The sequence below is a fragment of the Peromyscus maniculatus genome, chromosome 4, assembly GCF_049852395.1.
Source record: "Peromyscus maniculatus bairdii isolate BWxNUB_F1_BW_parent chromosome 4, HU_Pman_BW_mat_3.1, whole genome shotgun sequence".
Classification (NCBI taxonomy): domain Eukaryota; kingdom Metazoa; phylum Chordata; class Mammalia; order Rodentia; family Cricetidae; genus Peromyscus; species Peromyscus maniculatus.
Window position 1 is genome coordinate 138001342 of NC_134855.1, and position 17790 is coordinate 138019131.

At 38.9% G+C, this 17790-nt stretch overlaps 1 protein-coding gene across 16 annotated transcripts in view; it reads left to right on the forward strand.

The window, feature by feature from the left end:
* Ralgapb (Ral GTPase activating protein non-catalytic subunit beta) overlaps nt 1-17790 on the forward strand; it is a 91236-nt gene that overhangs the window by 28723 nt on the left and 44723 nt on the right. For 8 of the 16 annotated variants that reach the window (XM_076571094.1, XM_076571086.1, XM_076571089.1 and 5 more), the window contains exons 7-16: nt 1161-1339; nt 2638-2786; nt 2892-3108; nt 6478-6679; nt 9315-9482; nt 9948-10062; nt 10695-10842; nt 12223-12287; nt 14602-14731; nt 16462-16595. In XM_076571094.1, the coding sequence (XP_076427209.1) occupies nt 1161-1339; nt 2638-2786; nt 2892-3108; nt 6478-6679; nt 9315-9482; nt 9948-10062; nt 10695-10842; nt 12223-12287; nt 14602-14731; nt 16462-16595 (1507 nt within the window). Of the gene's footprint in view, nt 1-1160; nt 1340-2637; nt 2787-2891; nt 3109-5233; nt 5270-6477; nt 6680-9314; nt 9483-9947; nt 10063-10694; nt 10843-12222; nt 12288-14601; nt 14732-16461; nt 16596-17790 lie in introns of all 16 variants that reach the window. The other 8 variants (XM_042276687.2, XM_042276692.2, XM_076571093.1 and 5 more) reach the window with 3 other exon arrangements.

The window sequence follows — 17790 nt, forward strand, 5'->3', positions numbered from 1 at the left end:
CTATCTCTGGCTGTCTGGATCCCCGTGCCTTTCAGGAGTATGTGATTCAGTGTGAACAGCTGTGAACACTGTGCAGCTCCACTTCTAGCTCTTTTAGGTTACTGGAGCATTCCCTTTGCTCAGACTCCCCAAAAGAGATACATTAGACCAAATTACTTTTGTTATTTAGGCTAAAGTGGTCGTGATTTTCTCACAGACCTTTGGATGGACTCCCTTTGGATAAGTTTTATGTCTTTGTTTAAGTGAGGATTACTCAGGAGGGGCCACTGTCCATTGGCAGATTTCCTGGGAAGAGGGCTGAAAGCGATGTGGACTATAAACAGAATCTTGTTTAGTATGGTAGCGTCATCTTTTTCCTGGAAAACACCACAGTTCCCGTTGATTTTACCAATGTTATTCTTACTTGCACTTGTTGGTATGTCCAAACACACAGACAGGTTTGTTTGGTATTTTTTGTTGGTGTTTGGTTTTCGGTTTTTGGTTTTTTGACACAGGGTTTCACTGTGTAGCTCTGGTTGTCCTGGAACTCACTCTGTAGACCAGGCTGGCCTCGAACTCACAGAAATCTGCCTGTCTCTGCCTTTCAAGTAAGTGCTGGGATTAAAGGCAAGTGCCACCACAGCTCAGCTAAGATAGATGTTTATATTAAAATTTTCTCTGTGAACTTCTTGTTGACTTTAGTTTTCTATTACTTAGTTCCAAACATAAGAAAAAAAAATATTCCTCTCTCTCTTTTCTTTTTTTTTCTCCTGAGAGGGTTTATCTGTATAATGCTCGAGCTGTCCTGAATTCGCTCTATAGACCAGGCTGGCCTGTAGAGAAGCATTCATGTCCCTAACTCATCAAATAAATTCAGTTTCCTCTTCACGTCAAAGAAACAGGCACAAATAGTCCTGTTCTTTTTTTCTTGTTTTGTTTGTTTCTTGTTTTTTTGAGACAGTTGCCCTCTGGAGTCCTGGCTGTCCTGGAATTAACTCACTGTATAGCTTAGACTGGCCTCAAACTCACAGATCTGCCTGCCTCTGCCTCCAAAGTGATGAGGTTAGAGGTGTGCGTCACCATGTGTGGGTGATAGTCCTAATTTTTAAATTGGATTGCATGCATTTTTATTGCTATAGACATTTCTAAGTGTGTAATTAATTCTTTCTCCTTTTCACTAGTAATCCTGTGGATCTGAGTAACCCAGCCATTATAAGCTCAACCCCCAAGTTTCAGGAACAGTTCCTGAGTGTGAGTGGGATGCCGCAGGAGCTGAGCCAGTACCCATGCCTTAAACATCTGCCTCAGATATTCTTTCGTGCCATGCGCGGAATCAGCTGTCTGGTGGATGCATTCTTAGGTGAATTTTGTGTATGTTTCTTAGATGTTTGAAGAACTGTGTTTAGATATTTTATTCTACAGTTTAATGCTGGAAGCTCTTAGGAAAGTCTAGAGAAAGAGGAACAAACTTCGTGGCAAATAACAATTTAGGAAAAATGATTTTCAGCAAATAGTGATAGCTAGAATGCTACTGTCTTTTTATAAATCTAACAAAACACCATGAAAAGGACAGTAAGCTAAGATAGATGGAGAAAAGACACAAATAATTTACAGAACAGATTGTAAATTGCTTAACTCATTCCACGAGTTACCCACAAAAATAGTTTAAAATGCTCAAGTGACTTTTTTCATGGATATCATTGGTAAGCTACCTTTTGTGAACCAGTTTTTAGTTTTTCATAGGAAAGACACACAAAAACGGTATCTTTTTGTGTATTTTTAATCGGTTGAAAAGGAGTGATATTTAATCGCTGTCATTTTCTAAAACAATTGATATGTATATGTGTTAAATGTATCATATAGTTGAGGGTTTTTCCTCTGTCATGGAATTTTTTTGTTTTTGGTGGTGAATAAGTGCACAAAAATGTTTGATAGTGAAAATGTAAAATACAGTGAGAAGCTCTAGACTGGATTGTACAGAATGGCTAAATGGTCATTGAGATGTGTAGACTTCGGTTTCAGGTTAATTTTGGTTTTTTGTTTGGTAGATTTTTTTGAGACAGGGTGTCTCTGTGTAGCCCTGGCTGTCCTGGAACTTCCTTTGTAGACCAGGCTGGCCTTGAACTCACAGAGATCTGCCTGCCTCTGCCTCTGCTTTGAATAATAAAGTTTATTAAAATTTTTAAAAATAGAAAAAACATACTTGTTCTGATTAGATTGCTGCCACGTAACAGCCTAAGCTCTCCATGGTTGACACGTAAGTTTGTTTCCACATGTGTGAGGCAGGCCAGGCAGTGTGGTTGCTGTAGTAGTTTCTTCACTGTCATGGATCAAGGCCCTTCTGTCTGGTGGCTGTCCATTTTGTTGTGGCCTTCATTCATGAGGAGCCCAGGAGCTTACTCCAGGAGTCAGGAAGGACAGGGAAACCTGCTTGTCTTTTGTAAGATTTTCTGGGAGACTATCCAATAGTCACCTACTTCTCTAAACTTAAACATGGCCACCCCCTGTTGTAAGGGAAGCTTGAAAGTGTGGTCATTTGTTCTGGCTTCCCTGTCCAACTGAAATAGGGCTCTATTACTCAGAAGAAAAGGTATGTGAATCTTAGGGGGCAGCTCCATCTTTCTTAAAAACAAAACCTTTTTTTTTTTTTTTCAAAAGGCATTTCTCGACCGAGATCAGACAGCGCTCCCCCAACACCCGTGAATAGATTAAGTATGCCTCAGAGCACTGCTGTGAATACCACACCACCACATAACCGCAGGCACCGGGCTGTTACTGTGAATAAGGCCACCATGAAGACGACTGCAGTAAGAACCTTCATCATTGTTTTGATGTGAAGCATAACTTTTACAAGTCCTCAACTTGCTCCAACTTTTCATGACTGCGGACACTTACTTGTGTTCTTCTGGTAGGTTACTACTGTTCACAGTTCGAAAGTCCAGCACCAGGCATCCTCCACTTCTCCTCTGTCAAGTCCAAATCAGACTAGTTCAGAACCCAGGCCGCTGCCTGCCCCTCGGAGACCAAAAGTTAACAGCATCTTGAATCTCTTTGGATCGTGGTTATTCGATGCAGCATTTGTTCACTGCAAACTCCATAATGGAATAAACAGAGACAGCAGCATGACTGGTAAATATGCCCAGAAACATGTAGTCATTATTCCCTTTCTGTTTCTTTCTCTTTAGTCTTTCCTACCTGCAAGATTAATATGGTTCTTGAAAAGCACTCTGTTTCTCACCAAGCAATATATTGTGCTTAACCCCTTCCAGCTGAACCAATAGAAACTTGTGAAGCATTCCTATCTGTCCTTTTTATGTATACTTTAGAAGTTTGACCCTTTGTCTGGTTTTATTAGGGACACTTCAGGTTAGCCACTTTTTGTTGAATCAAATTCCTTTTTGTAGGTGATCTGGAAATTCCCTTCATGTCAGCCAGAATAATAATAGATATATGGACAATTAAAGATTTTGAGTGAAAATTTACTCATTGAAATGTTATCTTAGGTTTTTCACAGCCATTTAATCATCATTACATGTAAATATCAGGAATTTTCTGTTTTCTTTGTGGTAGACTCTAACCTCTTAGGTTTTAGTATAGAGAAAATACGATCTGCTCTATAACTTTGTAAGATTTGTAGAGAATCAATAAATCAACCCCAGTATCTTCATTAGATTTTACTGTAGAATGAAATTGTCTAAATGAAATTGGATTTATTTTGTCATCTTACTATTATGCTTGGAACAAGTGCCAGATGGATGGATGAAGCAGGGCAGAATGTTTTGAATGTTTATCATCTGTCTTACACAGTTGAATAATAATAGTGGCTGGCATTTATTGAGCTGCTGTTAGTATGTGCCAGGTCCCATGTTTATGCATTAATGAGTGCATTAGTTGTTTTCTAAAAAATACTTTTCTACAAGGGTTGGAGACAGATGAGGTAAAAAGATTTCTGATAGTATTATTTTCTGATAGTATTAGTCTCCAAGGAGACTGTTGAATTCATTGATAAAATTAACAGTGTTCATAGGGTCTCTGCTTTTTCTCAGAAACTCATTCACAGCTAGGTTTATGCCTGTGAATATTTTATAAGTGTAATTATTTTGGATGTTTTTACAAATCTTTTAAATAATTTAGAAAAATTTTAAGTATGAAGATGTTATGGGATGTGAGGCTGCATGAATGAGTTAGAGATTCTTTTGCTTGCTTTATTTTGTTCAAATGTAGGTACTTTATATTTTCCACATTATGGTTTTATTCATGAACTTGATTAAATGAAAAGTCTAAAAAACCATTCACAGTATATTTTCATTATGTTTTATGTGCTATATATTTTGAATTTTCTGAACCATGTTTACTAATTTAGATGGTATTGTCCAGCGTGAGTCAGCCTTTTATTTATTTATTTATTTATTTATTTTTGGTAAGGTATAATTCTTACAACACAACCTGTTGAGTGTGGAGCTGTTGGCTTTGCAATCTCTTGAGTCTAGCATGCCTCAGTCTGCTGCTTTCTGCTGGGCTTGTATAATGAGAATCGAGAGATTTCTGTCTCTGGGGAGTTTGTAACAGCTTTGTTTGCTCACTGCACTAGAAGATAGAACCAGAATTCAAATGGCGAGTGAGTAACATCTCACTCTCCCTTCATTCTTAGTCTTCTGCCTGGTGGAAGAAGGAGAGACACTCCTCCTGTGTATGTCCAGACTTGCTAAAGGCTGTTACATTACCCAGGACATTTGAGGTGTCCAAATAGTTAAAGTGAATTTAGAGTGCTCTTGGGTGCCAGTCTTGAAGTCTTGGATGGGAGGTGGAGGGGTTGGGATATTTTCTAAGTACTGGCTGCCATCAGGGAATTCTGCCATGCAGTTCACCTTTACCTCAAGTATTTGCTTCTTTGAACTTGTTAGCTTTCAATTTACCTGATGCACTATGCTTTATAAAAGTAACATTGAGCTGGGAAGGGTTAATGAACTAAAAATTTTAATGCACGTTATGGGCAGTTCAAAACCTCAATTCTTTGTAGCTATGTAATTTTTCTTTGTTCATTGTTTTGCATGATACAAAAATCATAATTTTGGACCTGAATGCACAATTTCCTATGCTTTTGAACTAGCTTGTGGTATCATAAAACTTTAAATCTAACTTTTAAAAAGCTAAAAAAGCTTCTTAATTTATTGTAAAATTTCACCATCTTTAAAGTATTTTATAATTACTGCTGTCCTTTGATTTGTTTCCATTTATTTCTATTATCTTGCAGCATCTTTTATCCAAATTCTTCTTTCTTATAAATCTTGTAAGTAGGAACCAGAAGCTTCTCCTTAATTGCAGTCATGTTTTTATTTTTTCCATAATTCCATTAAAATTTTTGATTGTCATTGTCTATTGTAGTTTTTGCACTTGGGAAGAAAAATATTTTTTCTGTGTTTTGAATGGGGAAGATTGTTGGCAAAAGCAAATTAATCTGCCTGAATCAATCCCATTATTTCTGTATACTAGTCTGGTCATGTCATGAATTCCAGGACTTTGCACTAACTGTGTTTTGGCTTTTTTTCTTTTCTTCTTTTCTTTATTTTTCTTTTTTTTAAGCTTTAAGCTTATTTTTATACAGATTTAGTGTTTGATTTGTATGCATTCTGCATGTAGTGTTTTCCAAATGTATTATTGCTGGATAGCTTATTCAGGACTAAAATGGCTCATGGGAAGTTGCATAAAGATTTATGCTTGACTCTGCATCTATTAAGACTCCTATCATTACAAAACAATTTAAACATTTTATGTAGAGTAATAAAAGATTTCAGAATGATCTGTGTGCTATGAAATCTTTTGTTAAAAGCAACTTTCGAAGGGCTTCCGTTTTGGTGACAACGAATGACCATGATCCTCCTTACCAACCCAGTTTTCTGATTTATCAACCTCAAGTTTGCTGCTGTCTGTGGTTGTTAAAATTCATTCTCATTTGCTTGGTTGGGCAGCTCTTTGGTGTGTGTTGGGGGCGGGGGGTGGGAATGCCCTCTCTTCCTCCTTTACTCAGTTCTCATCCTTACCTGCCGTATTCAAACTGGCATATAGTTGCCCTCTTAATTACTTTGTCCATTTGGGTTAATTGTGTAAATTGTAGTTGTTACTCTTCTTAATGGTTAAGCATCATTCTACAGAAGGAGGAAAAAAAAAACAGAAAATAAATAATAGAAAAGGCAAATTCTGTATATATCTGTATTCAGATGTATACTATTGTAGTCTTCTGACTAGAAACTCAATGAAAAAATCCTTTTTGTAGAATCTGTTAAGTTGACAATGCTATTGTAAATTGTTACCCATTTCAAAGAAGATGCCAGAGAGCCCTTTTTAAAAAATTAAGACATAGTTGCTAAACAAAAGCATTATTGGATTCTATTGAAGTAGTTATGTAATGACACTAGTATTTGATCTTTGTGTCCAGGGTCCCATGAGCCTATTTGGCATTTTGACAAAAGTAATAAAATGCTCCTTTTCTCTCCCCAGCCATTGCAACACAAGCTAGCATGGAGTTTCGACGAAAAGGGTCCCAAATGTCCACAGACACCATGGTTTCCAATCCTGTGTTTGATGCAAGTGAATTTCCTGATAACTATGAAGCAGGAAGAGCTGAGGCTTGTGGGACATTATGTAGAATTTTTTGTAGCAAGAAGACTGGAGAAGAGATTCTGCCAGCTTATTTATCCAGGTTTTAGAATTTTTTGTTTATTTTTGCATTTATATCATTTGATGGTGAAACACTATTGTGGCATGGCTTGGTAGGCTAATTCAATAAGCTATTATTGGTCTGAAATGCCTGCCAGTGTCTTTATGTAATTGAAACTTGCTTGAATCTTCCATTTTATCTGCCCCATCAGATCTGGTAAAGACTTCTAAGGTTCTATTCTAGAACTATTACTTACTCTATCATTTATAAATTCTGGAGAGATTGGAAGCACCAAAATAGTTTGTTAATAGATTTTTGGCACAACATTAGGTTCTGTATACAGTCCAAAAATAAGTCAGCTGTGAATCTTTAAGGAGTTTAGTGACTGTGGTGAATAGGTTCATGCAAAAATAACAGTGATTCAGTAGGAACCAGAAGTTGGCAGGAGAGAGACACATACACAGATAAATGGTTTTGAGTGTTGGGAGGAAGTAGCAGCCCAGACTTAGCCTACAGGGCTCAGTAAAGAGTTCTGCATATTATTAGATGTTTGTGCTGGATTTAGAAAGGTTGGGTAGTGTTTACACTTTTGGAAGTTGGGTAGGATTATCTTTCCCAAATCTCTGGCTTTCACCATCTGTGAGTGGCTCTGTTGTCCATTTAGCTGCTCAGGCCAGAACCTAGGCATCATTGGCTTTTGCTTACTCTGTGTTGAGTTGATTATTCAACTCCTGCCTTGTAGCATTTGACCCTCTTATTTCTCTCTCCACTCTGTTCTCACCATGGCCCTTCAGATTTTTTTTTTTTTTTTTTTTTTTTTTTTTTGGTTTTTCGAGACAGGGTTTCTCTGCGTAGCTTTGCGCCTTTCCTGGAGCTCACTTGGTAGCCCAGGCTGGCCTCGAACTCACAGGGATCTGCCTGGCTCTGCCTCCCGAGTGCTGGGATTAAAGGCGTGCGCCACTACCGCCCGGCCGGCCCTTCAGATTTTGTTATTCTTCCTAAATTTATAATTTTTGATTCTGCTTTGGTCTTCTCCACTATTTACCTATACAGCGGCTTAAGTAAGGTTACACTCAAGTAGAACATTGAGATACCTGTGCTGCTCAGGAAAGATTAGGTCAATTGACTCCTAGCAGAGGGAACCACATCTGAAACATAAGACATAGAAAAACATGGTGTGTACTGGTCAGAACAACCTTGACCATGGGCTCTTATCTTGAAATCTGGTTTAAGTCAGTGAATAAATTACAAGACGCTAGTGATACTGAACAGAGTCTAAGATGAAGCAGTACAGCAAGGACTAGAAAAAGCAGGAGCCAGGGTCTGGAAGGCATTGAGGGACCAGAGCAGCTCTCGTGCTTCCTGTGCCGCTTGTCTCCTCAGAGTGCTTCATTTTTCTCTGTAGATCCTTTCCCTTCTACTCAGTGTGCGGCCAAGTTCCTGGTGGTCAGAGCCTTGGTCTATGACCAGTGGGGTCAGTTAACATCTCTGAAATCATGTAAGATTCTTGGGAAAGAAGATCTGATTGATTAGGCTTCTGTCTCTGCTCTAGTTGCATATATCTGTGAGGGAAGGTCACATAGGGTGCTGGAGCTTACTGCTCATGAGGAGGACCTGTTTCTCTGAGGGAGATTTTGGGCTGGATAGATATCCCGAATTATATCAGTAGCAATAAAGGAGAAAGCTATGGGCTGGAGAGATGGCTCAGAGGTTAAACACACTGGCTGTTCTTCCAGAGGTCCTGAGTTCAATTCCCAGCACCCACATGATGACTCACAACCATCTACAATAAGATCTGCTGCCCTCTTCTGGCTTGCAGGCAGAATACTCACTGTATACATAATAAATAAAAAAAAAAAAAAAGGGAGAAAGCTATGAACATGAGCTTTCTGTCTAGTCCAGAAGACTGGGTGAGGGGTCATGAGACAAGCTTAGCAGATTTGTGAGAGGACAAATGATGTATTTAAGTTTCAGTCTTGCATTTCTGGCTTGTAGGATATTTATCCAGAGCTGCACACTAAGTTTCCTGTTTTTAGTTTAATTCTATGTATGCACAGGAGATAGATTTAAAAGAGTTGAACAGGCCCCAGTGAATGAGAAGATTGTTTCCAAAGAGTTTCGCAGAGAAGAAAGTAGTGTCTAGTGGTAAGAAGAGTACAGAAGTGCAGTTGCTCTTAATGCTTAGTGGCTCGGTTGGGGCTTGTAGGGTAAGGAAGATATGTGCAGGTAGATTCCTCAAAGGACTCTTTGCACAGTTTTCATGTTATGATGAATGCAGAGTTTAGTGTGGTTCTTTTCTCTCACTAACCTCTCAGAAGCAGTGGATGGAGGAAGGAAAAGATACAAACTCACCTCTGTTTCCTAGGATTGGAATACTGCAAAAATTTATTGCTTTAGAATTCATCAATTTATTGATAAGTAACCAGACATTTGCTTTGTTATGGGTGCCTCGTTTGTAGGCACCTGTAATTTGAGTTACAAAAATTTAAAACTTTAAAAAAGTGTAATAGCTACAGATCTATGATTCTGAATTGTTGAATCCTAGTAGTACCTTTAAAGTCTATATACTAGAGTGAAGAGTGGACAAAGGCTCTTCAGATCACTATATAGAAAATATTGATAATTCTGGAAATATTTGATTAGCAGTTTGTTGAAAATTTTTTTCTTGCTTTCCTAGATTTTACATGCTTTTAATTCAAGGTTTGCAGATAAATGATTATGTGTGCCATCCTGTCTTGGCCAGCGTTATTCTAAACTCCCCTCCTTTGTTCTGCTGTGACTTGAAAGGGATTGATGTTGTGGTTCCTTACTTTATTTCAGCTCTTGAAACCATTTTGCCTGACAGGTAAGCTGTCATTTTTCTACTACATGTTAGTTGTGTAGTTTGGCTTGGTCTGTTTTACTTCCTCTTGTTTGCTAATTTATCCTGTCTAGTTGTTTTCACAGTCCAGTGGGACCCAGGCTACATTAAATTGAGTAGAGAGCATCCAAACCCTCCCAATCCCTGAATGCCTTCAGTTCTGATATGACCATGGGCTTACTGGATCCTTTCTGGCTTGGTCTAGATGGGTCAGAAAAAACCCAGCCTGAGATCCTACTGTTATAATGTAGGCCTTACATTTTCAGTCAAATTCTAGCTTAATTCAGTACTTGTGTGACATAGATGTTCTCATATATCCAAGTAATAGTGTAACATAGAAGTCCTCATATATGCTTGGATTGTGGGGAAAAAATGGCACAGTATATATTTGGCAGTAGGTAAAAATACTCTTTAACTGAAAAATGCTAATAACTTTTTATCTTTTGGCAGAGAACTCTCAAAATTCAAAAGCTATGTAAATCCAACAGAATTGAGAAGATCCTCCATTAATATCCTGCTTTCTTTGTTGCCCCTTCCTCACCATTTTGGCACAGTCAGATCTGAGGTAATGTTTCTTTAAATATACCCCCCCCCCCTTTTTCATGATGCATAGTCTTGCTAGGAAGCCCAGTTTGGTTGTAAACTTGAAACCCTTCTGTCTCAGCATCCTGCCAACCATTATTAACGTTTTTTTTGTATTCTATATACTGTTTTTTTTATGCTAATTTAAGTCAAATTGTACTTTTAACAAAATGGAACAGGAGCTTTAGAAAAGTGACCTTTTAGCCCTGCGTGCCCACACAGGCCTTTAATCCCAGCACTTGGAGGCAGAGGCAGATGGAGCTTTGTGGGTTTGAGGCCAGCCAGGGCTATACAGTGAGACCCTGCCTCAACATTACATAAATAAATGATTATTTTAAAATATACATTTCAATGGATAAGTACATATTTCTAATAGATTAATGAATTTTTTCTGGTTTGGGTATTTCTTCTTTTGAAAGTGCCAACATGCCTTGACTTACTATTAATGTGTCTGTAGCTAATGACATCTGATTACAGGTGTTGAATGGGAGTGACAATTAGACTGGAAGCTTGGACCATTAGCTCATTAGCCTGTTCACCTTCTGTCCCCTCCTGCTGTTTCTAAATGGGCGTCATGTACAAGAGCTGATGTGAAGTATTTGTTTTTTTCTCCAGGTGGTCCTAGAAGGAAAGTTTAGTAATGATGACAGCTCTTCTTATGATAAACCAATAACTTTTCTGTCCTTGAAGTTGAGACTTGTGAATATACTAATAGGTGCCTTGCAAACAGAAACGGACCCTAACAACACCCAAATGATACTAGGTTTGTGTTCAGTTTGTTTGATTGTTTGCTTGTTTTTTTTTTTGCTAAGTGAAACCCAGGTACTAATGACCACAGGCCTGCTGGGGACACAAGTGAGAGGATCCTAAGCCTGATACAACTCTTAGGATTCTGAGTCAGAAGTAGAGTTTTTTTTTGTTTTTGTTTTTTGCTTTTTATAGAAAGATTTAAGGGGATCTGGCAAGATAGCTCAGTGGTTAAAGATGCTTGCCACCAAGATTCACAGACCTGAGTTTGATCCGCAGGTCCCACATGGTGAAAGGAGAAAACTGGTTCTTTCTAGCTGTCCTTTGACCTCTACACAATGCCATGGTATGCACATAGCCTTTTTCTCCCCAAATAAGTTAAATAAATAAATAAATGTAGTAAGCAATTAAAAAAGAAGACTTAAGGAGATGAGATGAGGGATAGAAAGCATTGAGTTGTCTTGTTTATGGTGCCCCTCCCCACCCCTTTGTCCTAGCTTCCTTCCCTCTCTTCCTTTTTTCCTTCCAGTAGTTGGGGTGATTGCTTAGGAAGTCTGGTCTGGTAGGTAGGCAGTAGGAAGGTGGACTCAGTAGTGATTGTGAATTGTTTAGTTTGACAAGGAGCTGAAGGAACAGGAGGTAACACACACCTTTTTGTGTTAGTGCTCACATCGTTGTAGAAGAAGAAAAAAAGCCAAGGAGGAAAACTGGAAGCAAGAGAAGTGGAGCCATGCAAATTCTGTACTTGGGAAGTGCATATAAATTTTCCATGTTATAAGAATATTTTAAACCAGAGAGGAAAAAAAAATAATGTTCACATGGATGGTATTGTCAGAAAGAAAAGAATGTAAAAAGTTTAATCCAGTGCATTTGGGGGAGAGGGGATGCTTTGGAGTTGGTCAGCAAGATGGTTCATTGGGTTAAAAGTTCTTGCCTTGCAAAACTGATGACCTGCGCTTCATTCCTGGATCCTACTTTGGAAGGAAAGAACTGATTCCTGAAAGTTGTCATTTAACATCTACATACACTGTGGCGTGAATATGCATGCACCTCCCACCCAATAAAAATACAGTCTTTGCAGGCATATCAGAATTTGGGGACTTATAAAGCATTATCTTTTTTTTTTTTAACCCATCAATATATTTATTCATAATCTTCAGAGAATTTCAGGAATGCTTTGCCAAAATTTCTCCTTTCTTTTTTTTAGGGGGAGGGGAAGAGACACAGTGTCTTGTATAGCCCAAGTGTTTTTAGCTGATAGCAGCCTTCCTGCCTCAGGCCTCCGAGTGCTAGGGTTATGTGTATGACCACTCCTGGCTCCAAATATTTGCTCTGACTGAGCTATTGACTGTAATTATATGTCATGTAAACTGCTTTGTTTGTTTTGTTATTGCAGGAGCAATGTTAAATATTGTTCAGGATTCTGCACTTTTAGAAGCCATTGGTTGCCAAATGGAGATGGTAAGAAGCTTATATAATGTCATAGAATATCTGTTTCTGATTTTATCTAAATCATACTTAACAGTGCTGGAACTGAACCTAGGGCCTCACACATGCTAACCAAACTGTCTACCTCTGAGCTGTATCCTCAACCCATTGTTTTATTTTTTGAGGCAGTCTCACATGTAGCCCAGGCAAGTCTCAAACTGTGTATTTAGCTGAAGATGACCTTAAACTCTTGGTCCTTCTGTCTTCACATATGTGCACCCCCACACCTGTTTGTTTGTTTTTCCCATTTTTCTTTATTAAGAAATTTTCTACTCACTCCACATACCACCTACAGATCCCACTTCCTCCCTCCTCCCACCCTCCAGCCCTCTCTCCCAAGCTACCCCACATCCCCACATCTCCCAAATCAAGGTCTCCCATGGGGAGTCTGCAGAGCCCGGCACACTGAGCCTAGGCAGGTCCAAGCCCCTTCCCATTGCACCAAGGCTGTGCAGGGCGTCATGCCACAGGCACCGAATTCCTAAAAACCTGCCCGTGCACCAGGGATGGATCCTGATTCACCTCCCTGGGTGCCCCCCAAATAGTTCAAGCCAAACAACCATCTTCAGTATCCAGAGGGTCTAGTCCAGTCCCATGGGGGCTCCACAGTCACTAGTCTACAGTTCATGGGCTTCCACTAGCCACACCTGGTTTTTAAAGGTGTTTTGTTCATAAATTTCATCTTATAGACTCAGAATGGTCCTTTTTTAAAACATCACACATTTTGAGATTTTTGCTTGTTCAGTACCTCATCAGGTCCTAGGGGGAATCCTGCATGACAGAAACCCAGCTGGGATAGTTTTGTCCGAATATTCTAGGAAAGGACTTCCTAGTTCCTTCTATCCCTAACAGATATAAGACTACCTGTAAGATCTGCTATCTTTATTGTAGTTCCTGTAGACAGAAGTGTACAGGTGCCCAAAGCACCATTACTTAAAATCTCCCTAGAGATGGACAGTGTCTCTTGCTTCTTCCTTCTAGATATGTGATCATTACACTTGGGGTAGGTTGAGGTATGGGGAAGTAGTAAGGTATAATGGGGTGAGCTGGAGAAATGAAAAAATTATTAATGAAATTCATTAATGTTCTAGTAGATGGCTAATAATGTACTGATTTGGATACAGCAGGTTCTGTTTATGTGGGGAAAGTTACAAGAAATCTTTAACAAATGGGTTTATTTGCTCTTCTGTGTATGGGAATTTATACTAACTGTAGTTATTTTATTGTTTGTACTCTATGGTACAACTACATCTAAAAGTTGCTGGTGTGTGTGTGTGTGTGTGTGTGTGTGTGTGTGTGTGTGTGTGTGTGCGCGCACCCAAATGGGTATAGGTGGAGGTGACCTTGGAGGATGTCAGGTATTCTGCACTATTGCTTTGCCTTATTGCCTTACGACCACGTCTTTGATGATCCTGGAGCTAAACTGGCAGCCAACAAGCCCAGTGATGCTCCTGTTTCCACCCTGCACAGTGCTGTCATTATAGACATGTGGGTGGCCATGACCAGCTTTTTACATAGGTCTAGGGATTTGAACTGAGGTTTTCATGCTTGTAAGTGAGTGCTCTTACCCTTCTTTCCCTCTAGCTTTTTTTTTTTTTTTTTTTTTTTAAAGTAGGTTCTGTGGATCAAATTCTGGTCTTCATGCTTGAGTGGTAAACACTTTATTGACTGAGATAATCTCCTAGCCCCATATTGTCTTTATTTGAAATTTATATTCCTGTTCAGAGGTTTTGTTCCAGAGGCACTTCAAGTATTTTCCTTAATGACTCAGTTATTAACTAGTGAACTGTAGTGTATGTAAAGGGCTCTGAGGTGGCCCTTTGAAAAACAGCATGGGAGACCCAGTATGGATACCTGTAGTTATCAAACCCTGTATACCCTTTTAACAGATGGCATTAGAGCAACAACCCCACAGTGATTCCAACCCCTTGTCTGTTTCTCTGTGTATCTACCACCTTTGCTAGCTAGCCTGTTAGGTTTGCATTACTGCGATGAACCTAGGGCCTCATGCTTGTGAGGCAGGTGCTGTACTCCTGAGCCACAGCCCCGACTCTAAACAATTTTTGTTTGTTTTGGTTTTTCAAGATGGTTTCTCTGTGTAGCCCTGGTTGTCCTGAAACTTGATTTGTAGACCAGGCTGGCCTTGAACTCAGAGAACCGCCTGCCTCTGCTTCCCAAGTGCTAGGATTAAAGGCATGCACCACCATCACTTGGTTATCTAACAAATTTTTAATAACTTATTTTTATACTTGTAAACTGTTCATCTTGGTTCATTTCATTTGGCTAGGGTGGTGGAGAAAACAACCTGAAGAGTCATAGTCGCACTAATAGTGGCATTAGTTCAGCAAGTGGAGGAAGCACAGAACCTACGACGCCTGATAGTGAGAGGCCTGCTCAGGCTCTCCTAAGGGATTACGGTGAGCTGTGTTTAAAACAGTCTGTTAGCATTTACACGTGTACTAATTAATTCTCTGATTTACAAAACAAGCAAAATTAAAACTTCTCAAGAATCGAAAACAAAAATAAAAGTTTTATCTACTAGGTGTGATTGACAGAAGATGTTAGTTTAAAAAAAAAAACTAAGGAAAAGGTATTTTTCTGATTTCTTGTAGCTGGTTTTAGAGGTTGTTAGATCTTACAGATGTGTATGATGAGAGGTCATGAGGTGTTTGAGTTCTGTACCAGGCGCTAGTGATACAGGTTCACACAAGATGTGGGCCTCGCTTCAGAGCTCTCAGAATAATGGCAGAGATGGTCAGTGAGCCCCGTCACTGCAGCTGTGAGGGGAGTAATGGAAGTTGACCCAGAGAAGCATGTGTTACCATGCTAAACTTAGATAGTCTGTCTTGTAAGGTTCTTGAGTTACAAGAATAAAGAGAGATTTTCTGCTCTGCTAAATAAAGCACTTGCCAGGAAAACATCCTGTTCAGTGATGTCCTTTACTCTGAGCAGAATTTATGGGCTTAGTGTGAGCACTGTATAATGTTTTTTATGCACAAATGCTGATAGTGATTGAATCTGGGTTTATTCCTTGAGATTAGAATATCTGATTCCCTAGATGTGAGCCTAACTTTGTAATCATCTGGAGAATCCATGAGCCATGTTCATGAGGCATGCTTTTCATAATTGAATTGATGATACGTTACCTGTCAGCATGTCAAATACATAGAGTCATTATGTGGATATTCAGTACATTTAAATTGTCACTCTTTATGTAGATTTAGGCATTCTCTAGGTTGAACTGATTCTTGTTTCTAAGCCATTTAAAACTAAAGATACTTCGTGTTACTGCATGTGTCGTATATAAGTGTTTGAACTGATTGTTCCAGCATTTTCAGCTGGTGTTAGTGAGCTCTGCTTGTTATGTCATAGTTTTTACTAAAAGATCCAGATTTGTGTCAGTGTCGCATGACTGTCTCTTTAATGATCATTCCTTTTTCTGTTGTCACTGCCCTCTTTCTGATAGGATCCACAGGTATAATGCCCCTAAAGCTTCCTTTTTAATTACAATTTAATTTATCCTCCTTTAATTTCTTGGAATTCACTCCTAATTGAGTAATAATTACTTTAAATATAAAATTGAAGTCCAAGAAAAACAATGACTTGGTTATTTAACCTTTTTAAAGGTTTTAAAATAGTGGTAAAGAGTTAAATGTAAACCTGGGTTTGAAAAGGCATTGCATGTGGTTTTTACTGGTTTAAACCCTATCATTTCAAGAGATGCTTTAAGGTAATTCCTAGCATCCGAGGAGGCTATCAGATTGAATTCTTGCCTCTGTAAAACTCTAAGGAAATACTTGGTTGCCTTTTCATTGTTCTTTTTGAAAATTAAACTCTATAAGTTATTCATTTAAAAATTAAAGACACCATTTTTCATTATAAAGATGGTACTGAAACTGCCAAGTCCATAGTGTTCTTTGTCAGAGAGTGGACTGGGAGCTAGAAGCTGGTTCAGCCTCATGTGTGCCTTGCACACCATCAGTCAGGCCTGGTGCTCAGGCTGGTGGGTGGGGAGCATAGCTCTGTGTGGGTGCCCATTGTGCTCACTGTGGCTGCTGTGGTCTGTGCCTGGTGGAATGCTGTGCTTCTGTTACTAATGCTTAGTTGTTTTCCCTCCCTGTGGATGTGGCATTGGGTTATATCCTAGCTCTTAATACAGATTCAGCTGCTGGGCTCCTGATTCGCAGCATTCATCTCGTCACCCAAAGACTCAACTCTCAGTGGCGGCAAGACATGAGCATATCCCTGGCGGCTCTAGAACTCCTCTCTGGCCTGGCAAAGGTGAGGACTGTCCCTTAGTTTAGTTCAGCAGGCTTGTGTCATGCCTTTTTTTTTTTTTTTTTTTTTGTATTTTGACACCCACCCCCTTTGTGTAGGTATTTTAGGATTGTCAGTATATGTGCATATTTTACATCCAGAGTATATAAAATCGAGCCTCCAAGTGAAATTTTGCAAGCTGAAAAATAGATGCAAAGGATGTGAATATTTCTGTTAAGGTACAGAAAACATTTCAATAATGATGACTCTTTGCAAATAATAGTATATTTATTGCTTTTATAAAGAACATTTATCATAAAGTATTTCTGTGATTACTATTTTCTGTTATCAGTATTAAGCAAAAATTGACTATATATTTATATTTCTCTCACAGTTATTTCAGTTTTGTGGAACCTTAGAAATGGGGTTCACTTGCACTTAAGTCTCAGTCTCTCTCTGAAATTCATATAACATAAAACTAACCATTTAAAGCAGGTGATTCAGTGACTGTTAGTACATTTGCAGTGTAGTGCAACCTACCATCTCCATTTCCAAGTGTTTTTGTCACCTTGGAGGGAAATCCCTGAGCCTCAAAGCAGTTGCTTTCTTGACCACTCTCACAGCCACCGCCTCCTCTGACAGCCACTGATCTTCATTTTGTTTCTTTGGCTCTACCCAATCAGGATCATTCACCGAAAGGGATCAGTAGGAAAATCATGTAATGTGTGTCATTACGAGAGTGCCTGTCTTTCTCACTTGAGAAGTAATTTTTGAGTTTCAGCCCTTTTTTAGGATTGCACAGCACCATCCTGAATGTAATTATCACTGTTTGTTTGCCTGCTCATTAATTGAGAGGTATTTAGACTCTTACTAGTAGAGCTGCTGTGGATGTATGGGAACATGTATTTATTTGGAATATCAGTTTTCAGTTTTTTGGGTATGTACTAAGGAGTGAAATTCTTGGGTTTATGGAAATTCTGTTTAGCTTTTGAAGAACTGCAGATTGTTTTCCACAACACTGAGTCCTTTTTCATTCTTTTCATTAACATACAAGGCTTCCAATTTCCCCACATCCTCATTATCATCTGAGTGTTTTTTATTATTAAAATGGAAAAGATTATTTTCCATATACCACTTGGTATTGTGAGGATCAGATGAGATGAAAATATAAAATACATTGTGCTCATATAGTGGTACTCATCACAGAAGTGGTAGTGTC